General features: G+C 40.7%; 1 protein-coding gene across 2 annotated transcripts in view; it reads right to left on the minus strand.

The window, feature by feature from the left end:
* rasa3 (RAS p21 protein activator 3) overlaps positions 1 to 21,711 on the minus strand; it is a 41,096-nt gene that overhangs the window by 9,165 nt on the left and 10,220 nt on the right. For both annotated transcript variants that reach the window (XM_079555847.1, XM_079555846.1), the window contains exons 2-14: positions 16,371 to 16,488; positions 14,634 to 14,737; positions 13,254 to 13,348; positions 11,021 to 11,097; positions 4,593 to 4,673; positions 4,449 to 4,521; positions 3,534 to 3,607; positions 3,282 to 3,386; positions 2,241 to 2,397; positions 1,702 to 1,850; positions 1,483 to 1,597; positions 1,280 to 1,354; positions 779 to 902 (exon numbers count right to left, since the gene is read on the minus strand). In XM_079555847.1, the coding sequence (XP_079411973.1) occupies positions 779 to 902; positions 1,280 to 1,354; positions 1,483 to 1,597; positions 1,702 to 1,850; positions 2,241 to 2,397; positions 3,282 to 3,386; positions 3,534 to 3,607; positions 4,449 to 4,521; positions 4,593 to 4,673; positions 11,021 to 11,097; positions 13,254 to 13,348; positions 14,634 to 14,737; positions 16,371 to 16,488 (1,347 nt within the window). The remainder of the gene's footprint in view (positions 1 to 778; positions 903 to 1,279; positions 1,355 to 1,482; positions 1,598 to 1,701; positions 1,851 to 2,240; positions 2,398 to 3,281; positions 3,387 to 3,533; positions 3,608 to 4,448; positions 4,522 to 4,592; positions 4,674 to 11,020; positions 11,098 to 13,253; positions 13,349 to 14,633; positions 14,738 to 16,370; positions 16,489 to 21,711) is intronic.

Consider the following 21,711-nt stretch of genomic DNA (forward strand, 5'->3'; position numbering starts at 1 on the left):
TAGCAGGACTTAACCTTAGTTACATTTTCCTACATTCTGCAAAATGAACAGGAGTTGAAGATTTGTTCATATTTTGTGCTGAATGGTTGGATAAAAAAGGCCTGATGAGCATGATTACAACTATACATGATAGGAAAATCATATACACACACATATGCTTGTTAAATTGTATGCTTAAACATGTTTATAACTCACTGTAGGCCAGGAGTTTCCAACCTGTTTTCTTCCACAAATTAAATTTAGAAAATGAAAAAGGTAGAGAGCAAGGTTTGCTTTGAGTAACTATGAGACTTTCACCGTGAACAAACAACGAGAATTAATTTAGTTTCTTTACTACATCTAACTCGAAGCAAAATGAGACATGCATTAATCATTCTGACCAGAGACAGTAATTAAAAATGAAATTGAAAAACTTTGTTAAGGGAAAAGGCTATGAGCTCCCAATGTTAAAATTAAATGATTTTACTACCCTTTAGTGAAGTGATCATTGTAGTACTAAAGGCTGACCAACAGGGGGCAGCACAGTTCATACAGTCTGCTCACACTGTGGCACATCATACTCATACTAAGTACGGGTATGTAGCCTGCGGGCTTAAGTGGTTGCAGGTCTGACACAAATAGCAGAGCACAAAAAGCCTTTCAGAGATCTAGTGTGAATAAAGAAGTGTCCTTGGGCGGCATGCACATCCTGTACATTTCTTTCTTCCTGCTTCCTGCCCATTACGAGCCACGGCTGATGACTTTTGCTGCTTCCGATCTTTTGTGAAGCCGGAGTTACCTTGAAAGCGGGTCGCCGCCGACTCCCGCAGAGAGAAGAAGATGTCGCACATGACGGTCGGGCAGCGCACGCCTGAGGTGGTGATCACGTTGAAAATCCGGTCCACGTACTGACGGAGGTTTTCCTGAAATGCAAAAGACCGGATTAGAGATGGGTAGCAGAAGGTATTCTCATTTCAAAGCAATGTTGGTTAAACTGTCCAAATAATCCTGTTGATACTTTGGTTCTTAAGCCCACCCACTGTCTATTGTTCAGTCATAAAGCCTAAAGAGCCCCATACTTGTGCTGCTAGATCCTATGGCTAAAACAGTAAGCCTGGGCCACTTCTGATTGGACAAGGTGCCTTTCCAATCAGAAGGGCTGGTGTAGTGTACTGGGGGTCAATGACATGAGAAAATACCCATAAATAAGCATAAATCTGTGCATAAAAGTTGACCAGCTTGTGTTAAATTCAAAGACAAGGAAAAGATTAAATAAGTAAAAACATCTTGGACACGATACCCTGTTGGTGTCCAGGTTTTCTGACTCCTTCAACTTGACCGGGTCGATTTCACAAGGTTTATGGTCCGCGCAGATCTACGACGATTAGAAAAAAAGGAATTTATGAAATGTCCTGAGCCGAGCGTTTCCGCGTACATCCAGCATAAATTAAATCAGGCGTACAGGAAAAAGGGCTTGACGTTTGCAAACAATAATGCAAATACCTCATCTATGATTGGTTTGAGCGTGACTTGGAGATAGTGCATTCCAGCGAGCTTCATGGTTTCGTCAATGCACTTGGACGTTAGTGAATTTCCCCGGAAAATTGTGTTAGGATCCCTGTGAGGGAAAAAAAAAATGTACAAATGAAGTATGGAAAGCAGATTGGATCACGCTATGAATGCCAGACACTAATCTGAACAAAAGTTGGGTGGGCCCCTCACTGTGTTCGATTGACTTCAGCGTGGGCGATGGCGCTGATGAAAGGCACGATTTTGCCGTAGTGAAGAAAAAGCCGCACTAAAGGGATGGCGGCCTCCTGCTTCTCCCGACAAACCTCCCCCAGGACGTGAGCCGCAGACGCTGACACGGGCTGCACAAGTAAGACACAGGACAACATTTATGCAACCAAGTCTTTAAACATACTGTACACTAAGTAACTCCACACAAGGCTTGACTTTAACATCTGCCATGCCGCCAAACTCAAGAATACGTCTGCTGTGGTGGGTAATGCAGCCTGTCTAACTATCTACGGTGGCGGGTTAGACTTGAGCAGATTTATTTTGATTATAATCCACTCAAAACCCTATTGACCCTCTCTATTCTACAACGCTACAACCTCAGATTCTCTACCAGAGCCTAGACTGACCCGTTACGTCATCGGCCCGGGTGTGGTTCAGGTCCGTGGTCTTCGGAAACCACCACTAGGCTATCATTATTGTAGCTAATAAGACTTGAAAACTCTGCAGAGCTCGTTACCCACCTCCACGTTGGCGGAGTGTAGAAGCAGGTCTCTAAGGGGTGTGTAGTGCTCTGAAGGGAAAACGTGGTCTTCTGTGTAAACGATGTTCAGACGCAGTGAACCCAGCTCCTCCACTTTCACAGACTTCCCTCCGTTTTCTCTGGGCTGCAAGAAGTACCTGTACATCAAGGAAGAATCATCAAATTATGTCGATGTGGTATGCCATGGCTTATAGCACAAAGCACAGATTGCTATTATACACATGTATGCTGTGTAAGCTATGTAAACATGACCCGTGTGTGTCCAGAAATGTGGTAAATAAATGATGAAAACTGTTCAGTGTTCAGTGCTCGTACAGTCTTTATCAAAGCATAGTGACTCTGAAGGTTCTGAGCTTTCAAATGAGATATGACATGTTCTCTGTGCTTGTGTCCTCATGTGCAGCGTAACATAAAGTTCAGTTGTGGCTGTAGAGCCTTTTATAACCACTAGGAGCACATCCCCCAAACAAAATCTTTATGAAAATGTCATAATTTGCTAAAAGAAATAAAATAATCAGTGTAATTAAACTCCTGTACATCAAAACATTGTTCTGCGTGATGCAAACGGGTAAAGTTTATATTTATTTATAATATGCAACAGCTGCTTGACTATGCAAAAGATTTAAATAGTCAGAGTCTTCAACTATAGGGTCTTTAAGATAATCAACCCCTTAACCCCCGCCTTAACCGGGCGCATTCTCTCCAGTTCCGCTTTACCCAAATCTAAAAGCCTCTCGACTGGAGCTTACAGCCTTTTGACCACTGTAAAGCCTCATTTAAAAGCTAAGACCTACGAAACTGGTCTAAGATATTTCTCCAAGCGTAGTCGCCGCGTTTAAATGTCAATTTTTAGTTGTATTTTTGGTGCCACTGTCACGTTTTGGTTTCTATTTCCTCATTTTTTAATTTTTTTTTTTACTAATCATTTTTGTATTTAATAAAACCTTCGCCTTATTACATCTGTGTTCAAAGTAATGAATTCCCCCCCCCCCCCCCCCCCCCCCACCCATCCCGTCCTCACCAGGCATCATGGACCCCCGCTTGTCCCAGGGCCCTGAGGGGAACACGAACACCTCCCAGAAACTCGTCCCCAAACTTCAGGTTACTGGCGTTCCACAGATCCACCCTGAAGACAAAAAACAACAGGCTTAACAAAAACGCTCTCTTTGAACTCGGGTGACCACGTGAATCCCAAATCAAGCCCAGACTGTCCCAAAAAACGATCCCAGTCCTGGATCAGCAGCAGTAACGTTTTTGTTGTGGGGCCTCTTACCTTAAAGCTAATTTATCAACATCTTCTTCTTCTACATCGAACTGCCGCTTTGTGTGGCTCAATGGCCGCGTAACCTGTAGGAAAATCAAAACCAAATAATGCATTATTTCTTAACCAATTCTCCGAAAAAGAGTTATTAGATTAAAAGCACATGAGCCTATATTACGGGGTTGAAACGAGCTCCTAATCTGAGTCAATTGGAGGTAATGTTTATCATGAATATGCTATTAGTAAATTCTTTGGAATCAAATTTCTACGCAGAATTAAGGAAATTGCGGCATTTAAAGGAGAGATGGCGTGTGGATATAGACCACAGTCCGACTCCAAGGGGCTGTTTATGTGGCGGGCGGAAAGAAAATGAGATGTTCTCGTTCAATAGAAATCAATGGGTAGGATTGTTTGGTGGCCTGTCCGAATCAATCATACTCTTGTCCCGCCAGCTTGGGGACGGGGGGAGGGGGTGAAGATGGGGAGGGGGCGCAAAAATGTCACCAAGGGGAAAGAGACAGAGCGGGTTAACGAGGACAGGAGAAGGAGAAAAGGCTGTGTTCATGCATGTCGGAGAGGCTTTAAATACAATATAAGGAAGAATGTACAGTGTGCTTTAGTAGATCTATTAAGCGTTTTTAGGTTCTACTGTTGTCATTGGTTACGCAACACATTTATGATCATCCTGATAAACAGAGCGGAAATAGAGGAGGCATGATGATGGATTGTGTGTACTTTCTTTGTGGCCTGTTAGCAAACGAACTCACAAGGTACGTATTACGAAAACACTGGACTTGTTTTTTTGACATTGCAAGTAAGATGACCCAACTACAACCAAATAAAGAAAGATAAGTACTTCACGTAATCTGATGTAATTTCTCTATCTATTGTTTAACTCTGTGTTATCGATTATATTGACAGAAGTACCTCAAAGTAGAACACCTCTTCGAACTGTGGGTTGTTGTTTTTTCGCTTCACTTTAGTCTTTTTGGCCTCAGACCTAGAAGACCCCAATAGTTAATCCACGTGTTCGTTCAAAACGCCACAGATTGTAATATATAATCTCTTCACCTTGATGGTCCCAGCAGCGACACAGCAGCGTAGGGGTCGCACTGGCCGTTGACGATGGGCAGCCCTTGGCACTCGAGCACTCTGCAGACAGAAACACACTCATGAAGAAAGGATTAAACCAGATCTTACCTCCGACCTAAACCACATCCAGGTCTAATGGGGTTATGGTATTTACTTTAAACGCTCCTTAAACCAGTAGACTCTCGATAAACAATAATGACAAGGTACACTTGAGTATTCTTCACATCAGTACGGAGGTGGAAGTTTCATTACTTTTCATAACTTTATATTAATATGCATTATTCATCTTGTAATGGAGCAGTGTAGTACAAGGCTGTGGAGAACAATCATCTAATTTTTATGACAAGCAGTGCAATTGCAATAACAAATACAACAATCACATAAATTTCAGAGAATGATCTTAGCCAGTCTTAATAAGACCTCTTCGAGATTTTGATATTTGCAATGTGTATTGTCGAAATAACTGACTGGATAACTTACCAATACCTACTCTAATGTACTGTACATCTACCAACAATTTACTAAAGAGAAAATACTTTCCTTTATTTATTTGTTTATTTGGCCACGAATGTACAAGAAATTACTGGGTGCCTGACGTTATGTACATAAGGCTTCTAGATAATTTGCTGCTCCCGTCCCTGGTTAGGCTTTTCAAGGTGTTTCAAAGAGTACAAAGATGGAAAACAAGAGTAAAAAGCATCATGCAATACAAAGAAAGAAGAGAAGACCAATCTAACTACTTCACATCCCAAGTTCATCCACACAGTTCAGTGCTCACACGATTGTTTGTTCTTTAGTCAGAGCTTCAGCTTTGCTGAGAAAAGTCTCAGGTCCATTTGGGACATAAGCTCCACTGTGTTCCTTTCACTGAGAACACAGACTGACCCAGAGCAGTTCTGCACCTCCTCACTCTGCAGTTACCACTGACTCCAGTTCTGGGGCTCACTCCTTCATTGGTATATTTTTGTATTCGCTGGCACAGTGGTACTGCGGTTAGCGCTTCACAGCTATAAGGTTCAATTCCCACCTGGACGGGGCCTTTGTGAGGAGTTTGTATGTTCTCCTTGTGTCTGTAACCTCTGGCTGCTCCAGTTTCCCCTCCCGTTAAAAACATGTACAATAGACCAGAATGAATGTAGTGTTAGTGAGTGGCTGGTGGCACAGACTGGTCGCCTCGCTTCCGTCAGCCTACCCCAAGGGGCAGATGTGGCTACAACTGTAGTTTACCACCACCTAGTATGGTGTGAATGAATAATAGTTACAGTGCGGCGCTTTGTGTCACTTGGTATCACAGGCTTGTAAAGTGCAATACAAGTGCCATTTTTATTATTATTTTACTGACAGAAAAAGAGAAAGAGCAATTAATTGATGTCATGCAGTATTACACCAGAAAAATTAAATAGGATTATACTATTAGAAAGGAAAATGTAATTGCATGTACTTATTTCTGCTCCTCAGCAACGTTGACACATTGGGGACAAACTTACATATCCCAAAATGGTGTCAAATGTTTGTTTTTCACTTGATTCTCCAATACAATAAGGCTCTCTAATTCCTAATGCTGTCAACCTTAAGCCTATATCACTTTAATGAGCTTGAAATCCGAGCAAAGTAATTCGGAAACCTCCCCCTCCTCATGACACAGAACATCTGGGCCTCACACGCCTGCACTCTGCCACTGAACTGTTCTCTGCATCATCGCAGCTCTCGACTGCGACACCGCCAAAATCAACAGGATTCAATAACGTCTGCCGGAGTATTTATCTTCCATTCCCCGGCATCTAACTTTGCAACGTACATGTGAGTTTAGAGACTTGCAAACAAAGTAAGAAGATGTAGTTTGATGGTTTTTGTAATCTGTTGCAGATTGCATCACAGTACTGATTATATAAACAGTGATTTCACTTGTAGTTAGTGAAATCGAAAATAATAGTCCACTGAAAGTACCAGATTGCTTGTTCACACGTCCAAGTTGCTTGTTCACACATCAGTAATGTGTGAAAGGCGAGACTGCAGAAAAGCATATGCCTGTTCCAAACATTTTCTATGACGAGTCCAACATATTGCAACAGCAGATGTACAAAAAGGCGGGAGAGCACAGGTTTTACTTTAAGTTAACATAATGTACATAATATCTACAATCCAAAACATGCCTTCAAAACCAATAAGAATTAATGCTGTGTGTTAAGTTTCCTGCAGGGACATTAAAACCCATTTCAGAGCCATATAGTCCTATGCAATACTGTAGAATATACGTATGTGGAGCAGATCATGATTTATTCATTCATTTGCTTTCTAACAATTTTCATGTCACGGGTCATTGGAGGCTTGAGTGCTGAGTACTATTGCACTGGTATAGTAGGGCTGGGACAAAATATCGGATCGGACTTGGAACGCAAAACTTTCAATACTTGTGTTTGGAGGCATTTTTATCACACACTCCTTTGTTTCCCTGTAACAGTTACACAGCACTTTGTTACTTTTTGTGTTAATGTACTTCGCAACCTTAACACTTCAGTAAATGTCAAACGGCCTTTAGTTAATCCATTTTAGACACATTTTAACATTTCACATTTTAAGGTAAACATATTACTTATAATTAGTTACTATATCGCACAATACATATTGGATTGGGCCCTGAGTATCGTGATGCGTATCGGATCGTGACAAAAGTGGATTGTCCCATAGTACTTGGATACGCTTTGGCCAAAAAACAATGTTAATATGTCTTATAAAAACTTTCTGGTAATATTTTCTTTCTTAAGTATTTTCCTAAGTATATTTCCTTATTTTCTTGTTACTTGTTTAGTATCCAATAGGAAATGTAAGCTATGGAGTCTATGCGTTGCACTCATGTAATCTCATTTCCTTTTTATGTGCAAACTTCTTCTTGGTTGTGGATACAGTCCTCATGTATATCTGTAAATGGTAAACGTTTATTATGTTGAATGTGGGGTAGGCGCTCATAAGCTTCTTGCTTCAGCCTACTCCTTTTGAGCATCTGTGACTGGTTAATGTGTATTTGTAAATCAGGAAAATGTAGATGCTCAAATAAAATTAAACTAAACTAAAATTAAACTAAACTAAAGTCTCTAAATTCGTGAGCATTTGTCCTAGTGTCTGTGTTTTAAGCGTGTGTGAATTATACACCTTTAATTTGATTAAAACTGAAGAAAAATATATCTTAAAATTTTGTATATTTATTAACGTATATATGTCAAAAAATGTAAAGTTCAAAATTTACATAGGTTTGAAATTTAAAAGAAAATCCACTTTCTAGAGGCCTTCAATTAAAAAGCACGATGCAGATAAATGTAATGCGATTTAATCACTATTCAGATTAAATAAAGTAACGTGAACAATATGACCGCACCTGTACAAAACCATTACGGCATAAAGCATCTGTAAACATATGGCACTGATCCCATTGTTTCTAAATGCATCTCGATCTGCATCTTGCCTGGTACAGTATGTAACTTCCTGTCAGAACATGTCCTGCCTCCTGCCTCCAGCCGCCCCGTCCCATTCCCAGATGACATCATGCCGTAAGGGGATTAGCACCCAAACAAGAGAGGACACCACGCGCCGGGACAAATAACTTCCTGTGTGTCATTGCGATGCGCGACCAACCCGTCATACTAAACCAGCGCTCTTCCCACGTCCGACTGCGGCCGCACACATGCGAAAGTAGACAGTCTCCTAATAGGGACTAAGGAGAGGGTTGGGTTAAGCATCACTCACTAATGCTACCGCGCTTCCTGTCCTATAAGCTTGTTTATATAACCCCTGCTTGGCCTACTATACCCCCTCCCTCTCTATCATGCTTAGACAGTGATTGTTGGAGCAGACTTATTTGTTTTAGTCGACATTACTCATATTAGGTTAATGTGATTCTGTAAGCGCCCACATATCCTGTCAAAAATAATTTTACGCTTTTACGGTAAAGAAGGGCAGACAAGTTACATCACAGCCCCGGGAAGTGATTATGAGGCAATGCCATTGTGTCAAACGGTATATAGATAATGAAAAATGTGAAAACACTAACGGGTACAGTAGGTCAGTGAGACTGAGTGGTGACAAACTGATTACAAAAGGGACTAAAAACATCCGCTCATTCGAAAGTCAGAGACACACCTCATGGACTTGCCTTACATGAATGTATTCACGGTTTATTGTGTTTGAAGCCACAATCCTACAAAGGCAGCCCGATCTGTCAGCCAGCCCCAGGGCAGCAGTGCTTCCCAGTGAGCGCGAGTAATTTAAACAGGTGTACTCCACTTATTTTATTGTCGTAGAGTACAGTAAGTAAAGTCTATCCATTTGGTTTGATATTTTGGACTTACAATTGCTTGATATTGGATACATTTCCTTGGTCCTATACCTTCACTAATGCTTATCTAATCATGTTTTGCCATAATCCCTGTGTGCAGAGGTGTGTTGATCGACCCTCAGTCAGTCGCCTACAGTGGTTTATCTGAATGGGCACAGAGCTCTCTCTTCTCTCATACACGTGTCTTTCTAGAGAGATCTGATGCGGTGACCTCCTGCTCTGGGCTCTGTAAGCTCCTTATCCCCAGCGAGCGGTGGGAATGCTGCCACTGGCTCATCAGATCGCATTCATCAGCCTCCACCGCTGCGTGTTACACAGACAGAAAGCAAACAAACACACAATCGCAGAATAATCCATGCGTAAGCGCATCACTCTGCCGCAGAAGAGAAACAGCTCAAATGGAGCTGTGAGATATTCAGGAGAAGAGGATGTTTTCAGATCACAGGCATAAACAACATTCATCCCAATGTTTTGATTCTGAGATGGAAGGATCTATTGAGTGTAGTTTTTTTTTAACAATTACGATTGGCTAGTAAAGGTCAAGAGCTTGCCAAACAAAAAAACAAATTGGGTGCAGAACAAACGTCTTTCTAAAAAAACACAGAATAGGTTATGAATCCACACTAACATAGCACTATATATTAGGGATGTATGACTTCAAATTTTTCATTCACGATTATCGGCCTAATGAAGGGAAACAACTCGCTTGAACAGTTGACGGCTATTTCTGAACATACGGACGTCTTTGGGGAACTATGTTATTTGTTCCCTTGATTTGGACATACAGTATACGGTAAAGGAATATTGAGATGTTTGATATTCGAGTGCTCCCAAACTGCTGTCTTCAGCCGTTTCTTTGGGTGAATGAAAGTCTAAAAGAGCTCGTCCGTCTGCCTTGCTCAATTAACGCTGCTTGTCCTGCGCAGCAGCCCGTACCTCGCACAAGAGATTTCAGCTGTAAACCTAGGCTTCTAAAATTCTTACGATTAACCTACCGTGTCCTTGTATAATCGTGGTATAATCGTAAACCGGTTAATCTCGACATCTCTAAATAGGATTGAAGCTTCTTGGGTGCAATTTAAAACAACCCAGTCCAAATGACGACCTTTTGCTACGATAAAACATACCTGGACAACCGAGAGTTTACACAAACATGAGTACGTAAAGGTAAGGGAGCTTCATAATATTAATAAAGAATAACTACAATAACTATAATTCAAATGACAAATAAATGAGAGCAAACCAGGTGTATGACTCATAACTTTTAGCCGTTAATTTTAATGCACTAGTCAGACCAAATTATGCTCCTTTTGGCTACTTCTGTAAATTAACATTTGCACCTTTCAGATCGGTTGCTTACCGCCCAATTTACGAATAAAAGAAACAAGATGTTCTTAAACAAAAGCAGAAACCTTTGAGCATTTTTAGCACCGGAGAAAACTGTTGCTGGGCAACAAGTCATGCACCTCAGAGATGTAAGAGGCAGTGGCAGATCTACTGCGACAGCCACAAACAGAGCCCTGAACGCAGCAGGGGCCTTCCAACAGATACTGTCATGTCAACAGAGGCAAATAGGCACAAATACAATCCAAGTATTGCACAATCAGAACTACATAAACAACTTGAACAGATGCAAATAGCAGATCACAAAGGGAAAAATATTTGCATATTAATCTTGTTGTGAATGGACAACCAGACTTTTTAGAAAAATCACAACATCATTCAGCTATATACACTGTTTAATGATGGTCCTGTTTTGCTATTCGATGGCTTTGTTTAGTGTTCTAGGCCATGTTCTTGGTATTTCATTTTGACATGCTTGTAGCACATCCTGCATTCCCACTCAGATAATGTGTATGTTTCAACTACGCCTAAATAAGCCCCGACCAAAACAAGCTGTTAATGCTGTGCAGGTGATGAATGAAGATATTTTTGGACACTCATGCACTTGAGTTTGCACTCACTGCTCTCTACAGCTCGTTGCCCCAATGAAGTAACCCCATAGTTAAATAACAAAGGCTGCCTGTGTGCGCCTTATCCATTGTTTATCTGTGTCTTTATGAAAGCGCTGCCTCACCGTGTGGCCAGTTTGTGGCTGATGACTCCACTGTCTGTGATGACCTCACTCAGACGCAGCTCCAGGTGCACTTTACCCTGCAGGGAAACAAGGCAAGTAAATTCACAGGGTGAGACGGGCATGGGTTATGCTTTTTATATCAAATTTATCTTGTGGTAAATACTGGTGAGATAGAGGCAGTTATAAATAATAAAAAGCGATCCGTTTCATGTCCTTCAGTGATTTACATTGTGTTAAAACTGGAGTCTAAACCATCAGTTTGGTCACAACATGATAGGTATTAATTTAAAAGGACTCCCAATACAAAGTCTGCAATTGATATTATAATATGAAATAAACACACAATGCTGCAATGTAAACTACACAGAACCATAATGACAAACAGTCAAAGCGCCTCATTTACCTAACACAGGCGACAACTATGGCTGAATTCTTTCACCACAAACTCCGAATCTCTATGAAAACAAACCAAGAGCTGTATGTCACGCTTAAGCAATTCTATCTTAAGCCATCGCACTAATGACTTAATGACAGTGTAGTGCAGCAGATGTCGAGAAACCTCTATTAATTGAGATCATCAGTATGCAAACAGGCTCAGCGCCTCAACACACACACGCCTTTACAACTGCGCGCCTGGGCCAAACAATGTGTCCTCTATTGAAGCGACAACAGGGACACTCTATCTTCCGTCTTCATTTGATCCGTCTCCTCACTTTCTCTCTCTATCCCTCACACTCTCTCTCTTGCTCTCTCTCGTTCACATCCTTCCTGTGTGAGTTGTAGCATGAATGTCCCTCTGTTTTAGGCCACAGCTCTAGGGCCACACACGCCCCTCTGTCTGCAGATGTTAATGTCCGCTGGCTCTGTCCGTGTGAGCAGTCATGCAAGTGGGGGAGAGAGAGCGGGAAAGAGGGAGGGAGAGACACCGATAGTAAGTTTAAAATTGTACAATAGTATTTATCTGTTTGAAAGGGACAATCAGACATAGTGACAGAGCAAAGCTTGCAGCTGATGCACAAAGGGTTCATGGCCTCTCAACAGCTGTCCCTGGTTTGATCTTTAATCAGTAACTTCAAGATCAAGCAAGTAGAGCAGGAAGTTGGAACAATGTATCCGATGGTAATGTGTAGCAATACCTTTTATCAATACTTTCACCATTTTTTTTTACATTTGCATCCATTGTACTTCCCATTTCAAAGATACTTTTTGTCAAAGTTTTGTAACAGGAAGCAATTTATAAAATGAGAAGCTTGGTTCTGTTTTTGTTGAAATTAAGTTAATTGCAATAGGCCTTTGTTTATCAGCTGGTATGTGTTGGGAGGCATCTTCATACAGTCTAAAAAAACACAGCACTTTCGGTTACCGTACATTTTGTTGTGTTGATGCCCTTTCAATTTTAGCACTTAAGTAATATCAGACAGCATGTGGTCTTCAAAATGGTCCCTGCCCTGCAAGCAAGTCACGCACTGGAAGAAATGCTTGATGATTCTACATATTGTATATTACTCATCAAGCAAGAGTGGGGTAGGCTGTCATGGAACCACCTGCTACCTCTAATGGAGGCCTAATGTATGGAGTTTGCATGTTCCCCCCTGTGTCTGCGTAGATTTCCTCCGGGTACTCCGTTTTCCCCTACCACTAAAAACATGTACAATAGGCCAGGATGAATGATGTGTGTGAGTGAGTGAATGATGGTGGTCAGGGGGACCAGATGTGTGCGTCGGGACAGCATTTCTGTAAGTCTCCCTCAAGGGAAACTGAACACCACCGAGTTTGGGATGAATGTACAATTGTCTCAAGTAAAGCGCTTTGTGTCTGTGAAAGGCGCTATGTAACTAATGCTCTTCTTCTTCTTCTACTACACAAATTTAAGATTGTTTATGAAGTCTTTCCCTATTGTTGCAGCACAACATATTTGTTGTAGTATCCCATCCATTTTCAAACAATAAAACCAAGAATAAAGTAATGCAAAGATAAGCTTTCAAGAAATTGAACAATAACCAATAACAATTTCTTTGTTCAAGAGAGTCAAGCCACATTCACACATGTGCAAGCTTAAGTCCTGGTAAAGTCAGGATTTTTCTGGAGAAAACTTCATGAATTCATTTTACAATATATTAAAGCAGGTTAGAAAACATGAAATAGAAGTGTAAATGACTTTTATGTTTGGAGAAAATGTCCCAAAACATATTGATGTACACTTGAATTTACAAAAAGGTGGCACAGAGCTGACCTGGACCTCTGAGTCAGCGCTGACAGGTTGCAGCGGGAACCAGGTGTCCTTCCCGTGATATTTCTGCAGATCCTCTTTCTTCACCGCAACTTTCCCTGTGCACACAGAGACAAATTGTGTTAAAACAAAAGCAAGAGGGAGCAAAGCGCACTTCCTAAAAAGCAGACAGGTTCCAACGCCTAGACACGCTCACATGTCAAATCAGGTACAGATCTCCTTAGGGTAAACATCAGGTGAACAGAAGAAGAAAAATCAATGAAGAAATCAGTAGCAAGCTAAACAAATTAATTATAATTTGATTAAAATTGCCATTCTAATGGTCAGAATTATTAAATCACGAGTACTGAGGTCAAGTAATGCTGTATATTCAGCAAACAACATAAAAACACACAGAGGCAGTGGCCCTGGAGCGACCCTGTCAGTTTGGCAACCACAAGCAGGATCTAGAGAGAGATGGTGCTCTAGATTAAACAGGGCGAGCAATTTTTCAGTTTGTGGTCCGAGGTATCACACTAACAAACAGTGACAACGACAAATCACAAAGTCACACACCCATTTAACCACACGACAACAGTATACAGAGATCAGTGTTGTGAGAGCAGCAGGTTTCTGTCAACTGACTCTGAATGGAACCACAAGTAAATGAGGTTGTATTGTGTGGTTTGGTGTTCCTGCAGGTTAACCAATGCAGCAAGGGAGAAACCCAATTAGTTCGGTGTACAAACATGTATCTGATGAACTGTGTTTGTTTGCCATATCACTCAGCCCAGGCTGTACTATTTTCTGAAACTTGTGAGTCAATTTCTCACACTCACCATGAAGGGAATAATAAAGGCAGCTACTGTATCTGGGGAAAGTGTTACTTTCAAGTGAGCTGGAAGACTTCACGGACACTGGGTTGGTGCATACACTCTTATAAGGCAAAGTTATCGCCCCGAGATACATCAGGGGAACATGTAGGGGATGTTATTCACCCTTCAATCATCTTGCTTTGACAAATGCCTCTGAGGCTGCGTATAAACATTGCACTGTTTCACTATTGAAGCACACATAATGTGCTCAGAGGCCCCTTGTGACGAGAGACCAACAAGGCCAGGGAGCTCAGCCTGTAGGAGCATCGTGGGGCAGTTCCCCTTTGGACCCACCACCTGCATGAAGAGCCATAGAAGAAGATGGATGGATAAAAGCTTAAATATTGCATTTGAAACCGGACAATTGTGGCCAAATGTTTTCTTGGGCAAAACATTTATACAGTGTTAAGGACTAATGATAAAAAAAATAGTTGAATTTAAGATTCAGGATCCTTGCGATTGGTTGGTATCATAACTTTAAAGGCTAATTAACTGGCTGGACTATAGTGTAAATAAAGATGATACACACCGATGCTGGAGTCCCTCCTGAAGACGTCCCTGTCAAAGATGTAGAAGGAGAGGTGTCTAAAGCTGCGTGGGATCTCACAGTAAAAATCCTCCCCATAAAAAGGACTGAAAGACAAAATCATACAGAAGACTTTAGAATATAAAACACATCAGTACCAGGCAGCTGAGCACGATCTGTTTACAGGAAAGAACAATTATCATGAAGCGTGCAATTCAAGCTAAAGGTTATGCGTCTCCAACAATACCCCTGATTATAGGCTTTAGAGCTGGAAGGTGCCTGAACTACAGGGCCCTGCTTCACCTAAACAAGATCTATAGAAATGAAAATCTCATGAGCCGTGCCCCTGAGGCCGCTCATTACTAACTTCCTCTGTTACCAACAACACAGCCGCACACAGCACATCAATAGACTGAAGCATCAAGAGCTTTAAGTATGAATACTAGAAATACATCATGTGTCATTGTGTGCACTGCAGCCATGTAATTCTGGGCTTTTGGATGCAGCCAAATGTAAAACTCGGTGAAATCAAACTGGAAAACTAGTCACAGTTGATTCAGCCATCCGTGGACTCTGAGTCATTCCCTGATAAAATATGCATCCATCTTTTATGCTGTTGCTGTCGTCATAGCCTTTGCAGAACGGAAGGGGCGATATAACAGTTTAAACTTAATTTAGGACTTGGATTTAGTGAGTTTCTGATAATGCAGTCTTTGCTCAAACACAGAATTTAGCTGTTTTCCCCATACAATCCAAGTCCTGCTATTAGGCAGCCTCAAGTGAGTGACAGAAGCCTTTAACCAATCGCAGTGAGGCATGAACTTTCTGAAGAAATTCATGTTAATGGCTCTTCATGAAATTTGAACTGCAATCCAAGCTCTAAGACAACAGCGATATCAATCTTTACCCACCTCCGCCCACCTGTATTGTACATCACATTCAGTGAGAGTGTGAAAGACTGTCATTGATAATCATAGAGCATCAAGTATCAGGCACCAAGAGCCACCCAAGCATCAGAATGACAGCATGATTGCTCCAAAACAATACAAAGCTTCTTTTTGTCTGACGCTCCTGTAGACGCCTTTGTGACAAATAACAGAAGAAAGTCTAAAAATATAGAGACTGGATATTGGGCATCTTGCTTTTATTTTATAGCTCACTAACCGAAAGTAGTGATAATTCATTTGTATCACGTATTTTTTTGTTATTGTATGAGAAAAAAACATTTCTGAGTTATAATCTACATCCGCTGTGGTAAAGGTTTTCAAAGTTGTCAAGTGGGTTGGGTTGTTTGAGTTGATGCTGTTTCATCTAGTTTCACCTGCCCCACCTTGTTAGCGTTTACCCTCACTCATGAACTGAACCATTGTTCTGATCTGGGCTGAGATCAAAGGTCGTGCTACCAACTTCATTAATACAGAAGAGCAGAAGAGAGTGAAGAAGTATTTTGGATGACAGGTAAAACAACAGCCCAGTCCAGTTGACGACTTTGAAAACCCATTACAGGAAACATATTCACAAAACATATGAAGCTATTAATATCACCGTTCTTTTTCTCAATAGTCACACATGATCAAAAACAATAATATAATTGAATACAAACATTTCACTGTTTGAATACGAAATGTTTCCAAAACTTTCATTCATTGTTCTACTTAATTTTGCCTGTATGTTAACAATGACAAATGTACAGCCAGTCTCTGCATAAAACAGCTAGAAGTGGAGGCAGGATGCTCTCACCAGAGTGACTTCTCCACAATCTTGGTCCGGAACACCTCCTCTTGGTCCAGGTTGACAGTGCAGTAACAGTCCCTCATTTTGTTCGGCCCGGGGTACGGAGGGATGTTTTTAGCCTCCCCTGCACAACAATAACACACAGAGGAGACAGAGCATTGAGTCAGCACATATTATTTAGTAGCGCCGCTGTAGGCAATAGCACTGTTTACTCAGACAGGCAGCTCGGAGCGGTTGTTTACACAAGAGGAGGCTCAAATGTAAAGGAGAAAACAAACAGCGCACGTGTGAGTCCTCTGCTGCTCTACTTCATTGTCCTTACGTCATCACCTCACTGACATAATGAGCCTCACAGACCAGGACAGTTCATCTACTATAAAACAATGCCCCCAACACATCCTGCACGGAGCTCATACGAAAGTAGTTAAGCCTCAGGAAGCATATTTTCAACATCTGTGGTATTACTATAAGGAAGATAGACACGCGTTTCGTTTTTAAAGCAAATCATGTTAAAAAGATAAAATGATTATCTTTTTACTCAGTAGTATGTTTTACCTTTTTGTTTGTCAAACCAATTTTGTATGTTCACAAAACTTATGATTATTTTAATAAACAATCGTATGTGTTTGAATTCTTTCATTTTCTTTAAAGCAGCACTAACTAACAGTAACTCACACCCCTAGAGGCTTTGAGCGCCAGTGCAGGTGTCGTAGCATGTTGCGTTTTTCAGTAAATACGCTGACAGAAGAGACAAAGGGAGAGAGGGATATTGTACTTCCAATTACACAATGGAGATTTTTTTTTTCACTCAAACTAGCGCTGTAAATACTGTTTAAGTCGAGCTAGCCCACAGTTAGCTTTGCCCATTTTGCTTGTTCTTCGTGATACACTAGTGTGTATTGGGGCTAGTGTGTATTGGGGCTTCCGACCCGGACATGGCGAAGTTGCAATTGTGGTTTTCTGGCCAGAGGCATCAGGGGAGATGAAAGACCCCCAATCAACTCATTGCACTTGTGTTACATCCAGAGGGACTACGAAAAGGATTTATTAAGATAAACAAGTTACTTAGTACTGCTTTAAAATAGTATCTGAATAATATTTCCACCAAACAAACATTGTATAGATTAGCTTACTTGGTACATGTACACACACTAATGCTTAAAAAAATGAATTAAAAAATGAATTAATGTTCTTCTGCTTATTATTGGTGCTGCGTTTTACATCTAAGGGCTTTTGGAGGCTTTGGACTTTAGGAGGAGTACTGCGTGCACAAGGCTGCCTGGCACAAAGGAATACACAGACAGAAAACCATTCACTTCCATTCAAGCACATTTGAATGGAGAGAGTGAGCTGAAGCACCCAAACTTTTTAAAAGTGATTAACTGAGTAAAACATAGCATATGTACACAAATATATTAAAAAACAGGCCTATAAATTATACAGTTTGTCTTCCAATAAACACATATTTCATACTTTCAGTCTAAAGTTTTACGGTGGCAACCAACTGACTGGAGGTGGCAAATGGCAATGTGAGTGAACTGTAGGAACACAACAACAGTCCGTGGCTTGCCCCTGCTGCAATCTTATCTAAGTAATTACTGAAATAATTCAATATTAGTTGGCAAGACACCACTTGGTCTGTTCATTCATGCTAAAGCGTCTCAAGTAACTGTTTATCAATTCACAAAGTCTTCAAATCTGCTGCAACCCAATGCTCTCATCAAACATGTGACAGACAACATTCCCTTGTAGAAGAATGTCGTCCGACCGCCCCAAAGACACTTTCTCCACCACAGGCAGACAACAGGCACAAAGGTATAATGTTTAAGTCCCCAAGGACCAATATATCGTCTTTATTAAGCTATTTGAGCCGGGTTAGTCCTGATTTTGTTTCCTCTGACCCTCGGGACCCGCGGCACCGTGCTGTCTTCAGTTACACATGCGTTATTGTGATCCAGCCACGGCGGCCTATTGCACTCTGGATTTTTGGAGGTTGTACTAAGTAACCATTGTTCATTGATGTGGTGCAGCTGATTGCACTTCTTGTGAATTGCATTATGTGAATTGACATTAAAAAAAACAATGGTAACTGAGAAAAAGGAAGAGAGAGATGTACATTTTGAGAAAGGCTTTTAACAATGGGAGAAAGCACTGGACTAAAAAACACAGAATAACTGCATCAGGCCTTTTTGCATTTTGCAAAGGCCAATAATTATACATTTGGCCCAATCTTGATACCGATATAACAGAACAACTGTACGAGGCACAAGATGTCCAGGTTTGATATCAGTCATATTGCTAAACTTCTGACCCATAGATAACAGTTAGGCGCAACTAACTGGACTGAACATTTCTAGCTAAGCGAAAAAGGCATTACTTGTTGAGTTGTTTATTATTTGAACAACCAACCAACCAACAATTCTTAGAGCTCCTTTGCAGAGATCGATCCTTAACTAAATTCAAAACAACAAAACAACAGTATCCTTCATGAAGTGGACATGGACTAATTGAAGCTTAATTGCCAGAAAGTTTGACCCTTTTTGATTGTAACAGAGCCTGGCCGGGGGCAGGGGAGTCCGTCGCCACTTGACACTGGAAAAAACGGCTGTAAAACTTCTCGCTTCACACAAACATCCACAGTGAATTTTATCTGTGCATTATTACCGTGTTCGAGCACATGTTTCTGTTATCGCACTTTGTGAATTACAGAAAGACAGTCAGTGGACCAGTAAACACTGTTACAAAATGTGCTGTACAGTAACCCAGATCCAAACTACAGCTACAGATGACGGTTAAGTTAAAACAGTATATTGTTTTTTGGTCCATCTTTTCCTCTGAGTTCTCATGGCCAGCAGGTTTCAGACAGTACTGCACAGAATAGCAGGACAGAGGTGCTTTTATCATTTTCGATTCATAAACATCTCCATACTGTAGCTCAATGGCAGCCTCTAAAATTAGCCTGCATCTATGTCTGCACTCCTCAGAGGCCTGCGCTCTGACAAACACAAGCGCTGTCTCGGGGGCTCATATTTCAACACAACACTGCGACTCCAGAGACGTGCACGGATCTGGCAACACTGATTCACAACAACAACAACAACAACACGATCCCCATTCACAAACATCAGTGTTAAGAGTCACAGCCGTCATGTGAGTGCAAGGCAATGATGCAAGCCCCACAAAATCATTTTTCATTTCTCCTCCTCACTTTTACTAACTGCGCCTTAGCCTCCCCAGTCCTCTCATGCACTCTCTATATTTAACTCATTCAGAACTAAGGACGGTGTTAAGTGGATTCCTCCATTCAGATTATCTTTACGTACCAAGGGATTAGCGCTTCCCCACCTTTCCCTGTGACTGCGGTGATCTAATGTACCGTACTTAAGAGCAGTTTAGGCATCCCTGGTCCAACAAGTCACATGTGTATCAACGCCAGACAAAACAACACCATATAAGAATGTTACGCCATTTTAATGCTACTGTAATGTTTCAATAACTCAAAATCTGAGTTGCCAGGTTATTCGGTAGCTGGCCGTCTCTCGACTTTCAAACAAACCAATCTATTTATACTGTAAGTTTCATTACTACGGTATATTTGGTTGCATATTTGGTTTCCATTTCTAAAAACAGAAAACAGCACAGAGAACATTCAATAGCCAGACCTGCCACTACGTATATTGATACATGATACTCCATTTAATACAGTAGTTAAACGTATCTGTCTAGACGAGTGGTTGAAGAGAGGTCATCTGAATCAGTTTCATGCGGCTTACTTTTCACAGAACCAAATATACAGTAGGACTTTTTGACCTTAACTCATTGACTGCCAGCCATTTTCAAATCAGAGAGCTCCCCACTGCCAGAGGTTTTTCAGGATTTTGACTGTTTTTTCACGACCCACAGAAAATTTAGGTCTAGGTCTATGTCAACACGAAATCCACCAAAAGAAAGACTGGACTCTCTTCTTTCATCTAAAAAAAAAGTTTGTTTGTACCTCTTTCCATTCTTTAGTAATCGTCCGTAGAAAATAGGTGAAATCACCCAAAATGTTGTTTTCTGACCAAAAAGCTGAGAAAATGAAATGCTGCCACCTAATGACTTAATAAAAGAACTTGTAGTTTATTTTATTGAGTCACTCGGTGGCAGCATTAGGCAGCACAACGAAGATTTTAACACCAGACATGCTCAAGGCTTTGCTGCAGCTGTTCCCATTGAAAAACCCAATTGACGTCTATAGTCGTCATTGGCAGTCAATAGTAATAAGTGAACAAATGAAATAGCATCTATTTTTCACCCATCTTGAGTTATTTTAGATTTGATAATCAAATGTATGCACTTACAATCAGGCCCGCATCTACAGGGGTGCAAAAGGGTGCATTGCAACCATATTTAGATTTAGGGCTGCACAATATATTGCAAAAAATATTGTATCGCGATATTAGGTAATGCAATATCCGTATCGCAAGAAGCCGCAATATATCGCAACATCACTAAAGTCTTCATCTGACTGAGATCGACACATAAAAGAAATACTTTTTTTTTTAAACTGTTTTAGTTAAACATTTACTAATTTAGTTCACTTTTAGTCTTGTTTTAGTCCTGATGTAGTCTTTCAATAAATATAGAGTTTTCAATAAAACTCTATGGGAGAAATACAGTTTTTGTAAGAAATCTCCAAAATGAAAATGAACAAATGTTTTTCCTCATCAGTGTTTGACAGTGATTGGATTCACAAACATGACATATTATTTTAATGTCTGAAAGTCCTGTCTATTGGCCAACTTTAGGGTCATGTTTTCGAACATTGTCACCACTTTTGGACGCCTGTATGAGGAAGTAATTGGACATTACAATGTCAAACAAATCTGCAATTCGCCAGTTACCAGTCACCATAGTTACCGCCATGGAATTTTCAGTTGCTCCACCTCAATTTTCAACTATAGGCTCTTTAGGACGTTGTGATGGCACGTGAACGCAACCTATAAAAAATCGAGATTGATCAATATGAAAAAAAAACAATCACGATCCAGCCCTACTCTCAACTTTGGACCAATCCTGAGGCAGCGTTCAGCCTCTGTGGTCTTGAATTTGAAACATGGTTTATTTGGTCCAGGTATAAACATCAGAATAAAATCTATATTTACTTGTTTTAATATTTAAAAACATAAAATAGAATCAAAAATAGAGATAAATTAAAATTAGGGGTGAACATTTCTTTATTTTTGGGGGAAAAACGTATCAAAAAAGAAGAAATTTTGGATTTAGGCAAAATTTACTCTGGTGCTGCTCATAATAATAAAAGTGACAAAAATCCTGCGGAAAGAAAACAGCTATTGCGGGAAAAGAC

Source organism: Gobius niger, assembly GCF_951799975.1.
Source record: "Gobius niger genome assembly, chromosome: 4".
Lineage (NCBI taxonomy): Eukaryota > Metazoa > Chordata > Actinopteri > Gobiiformes > Gobiidae > Gobius > Gobius niger.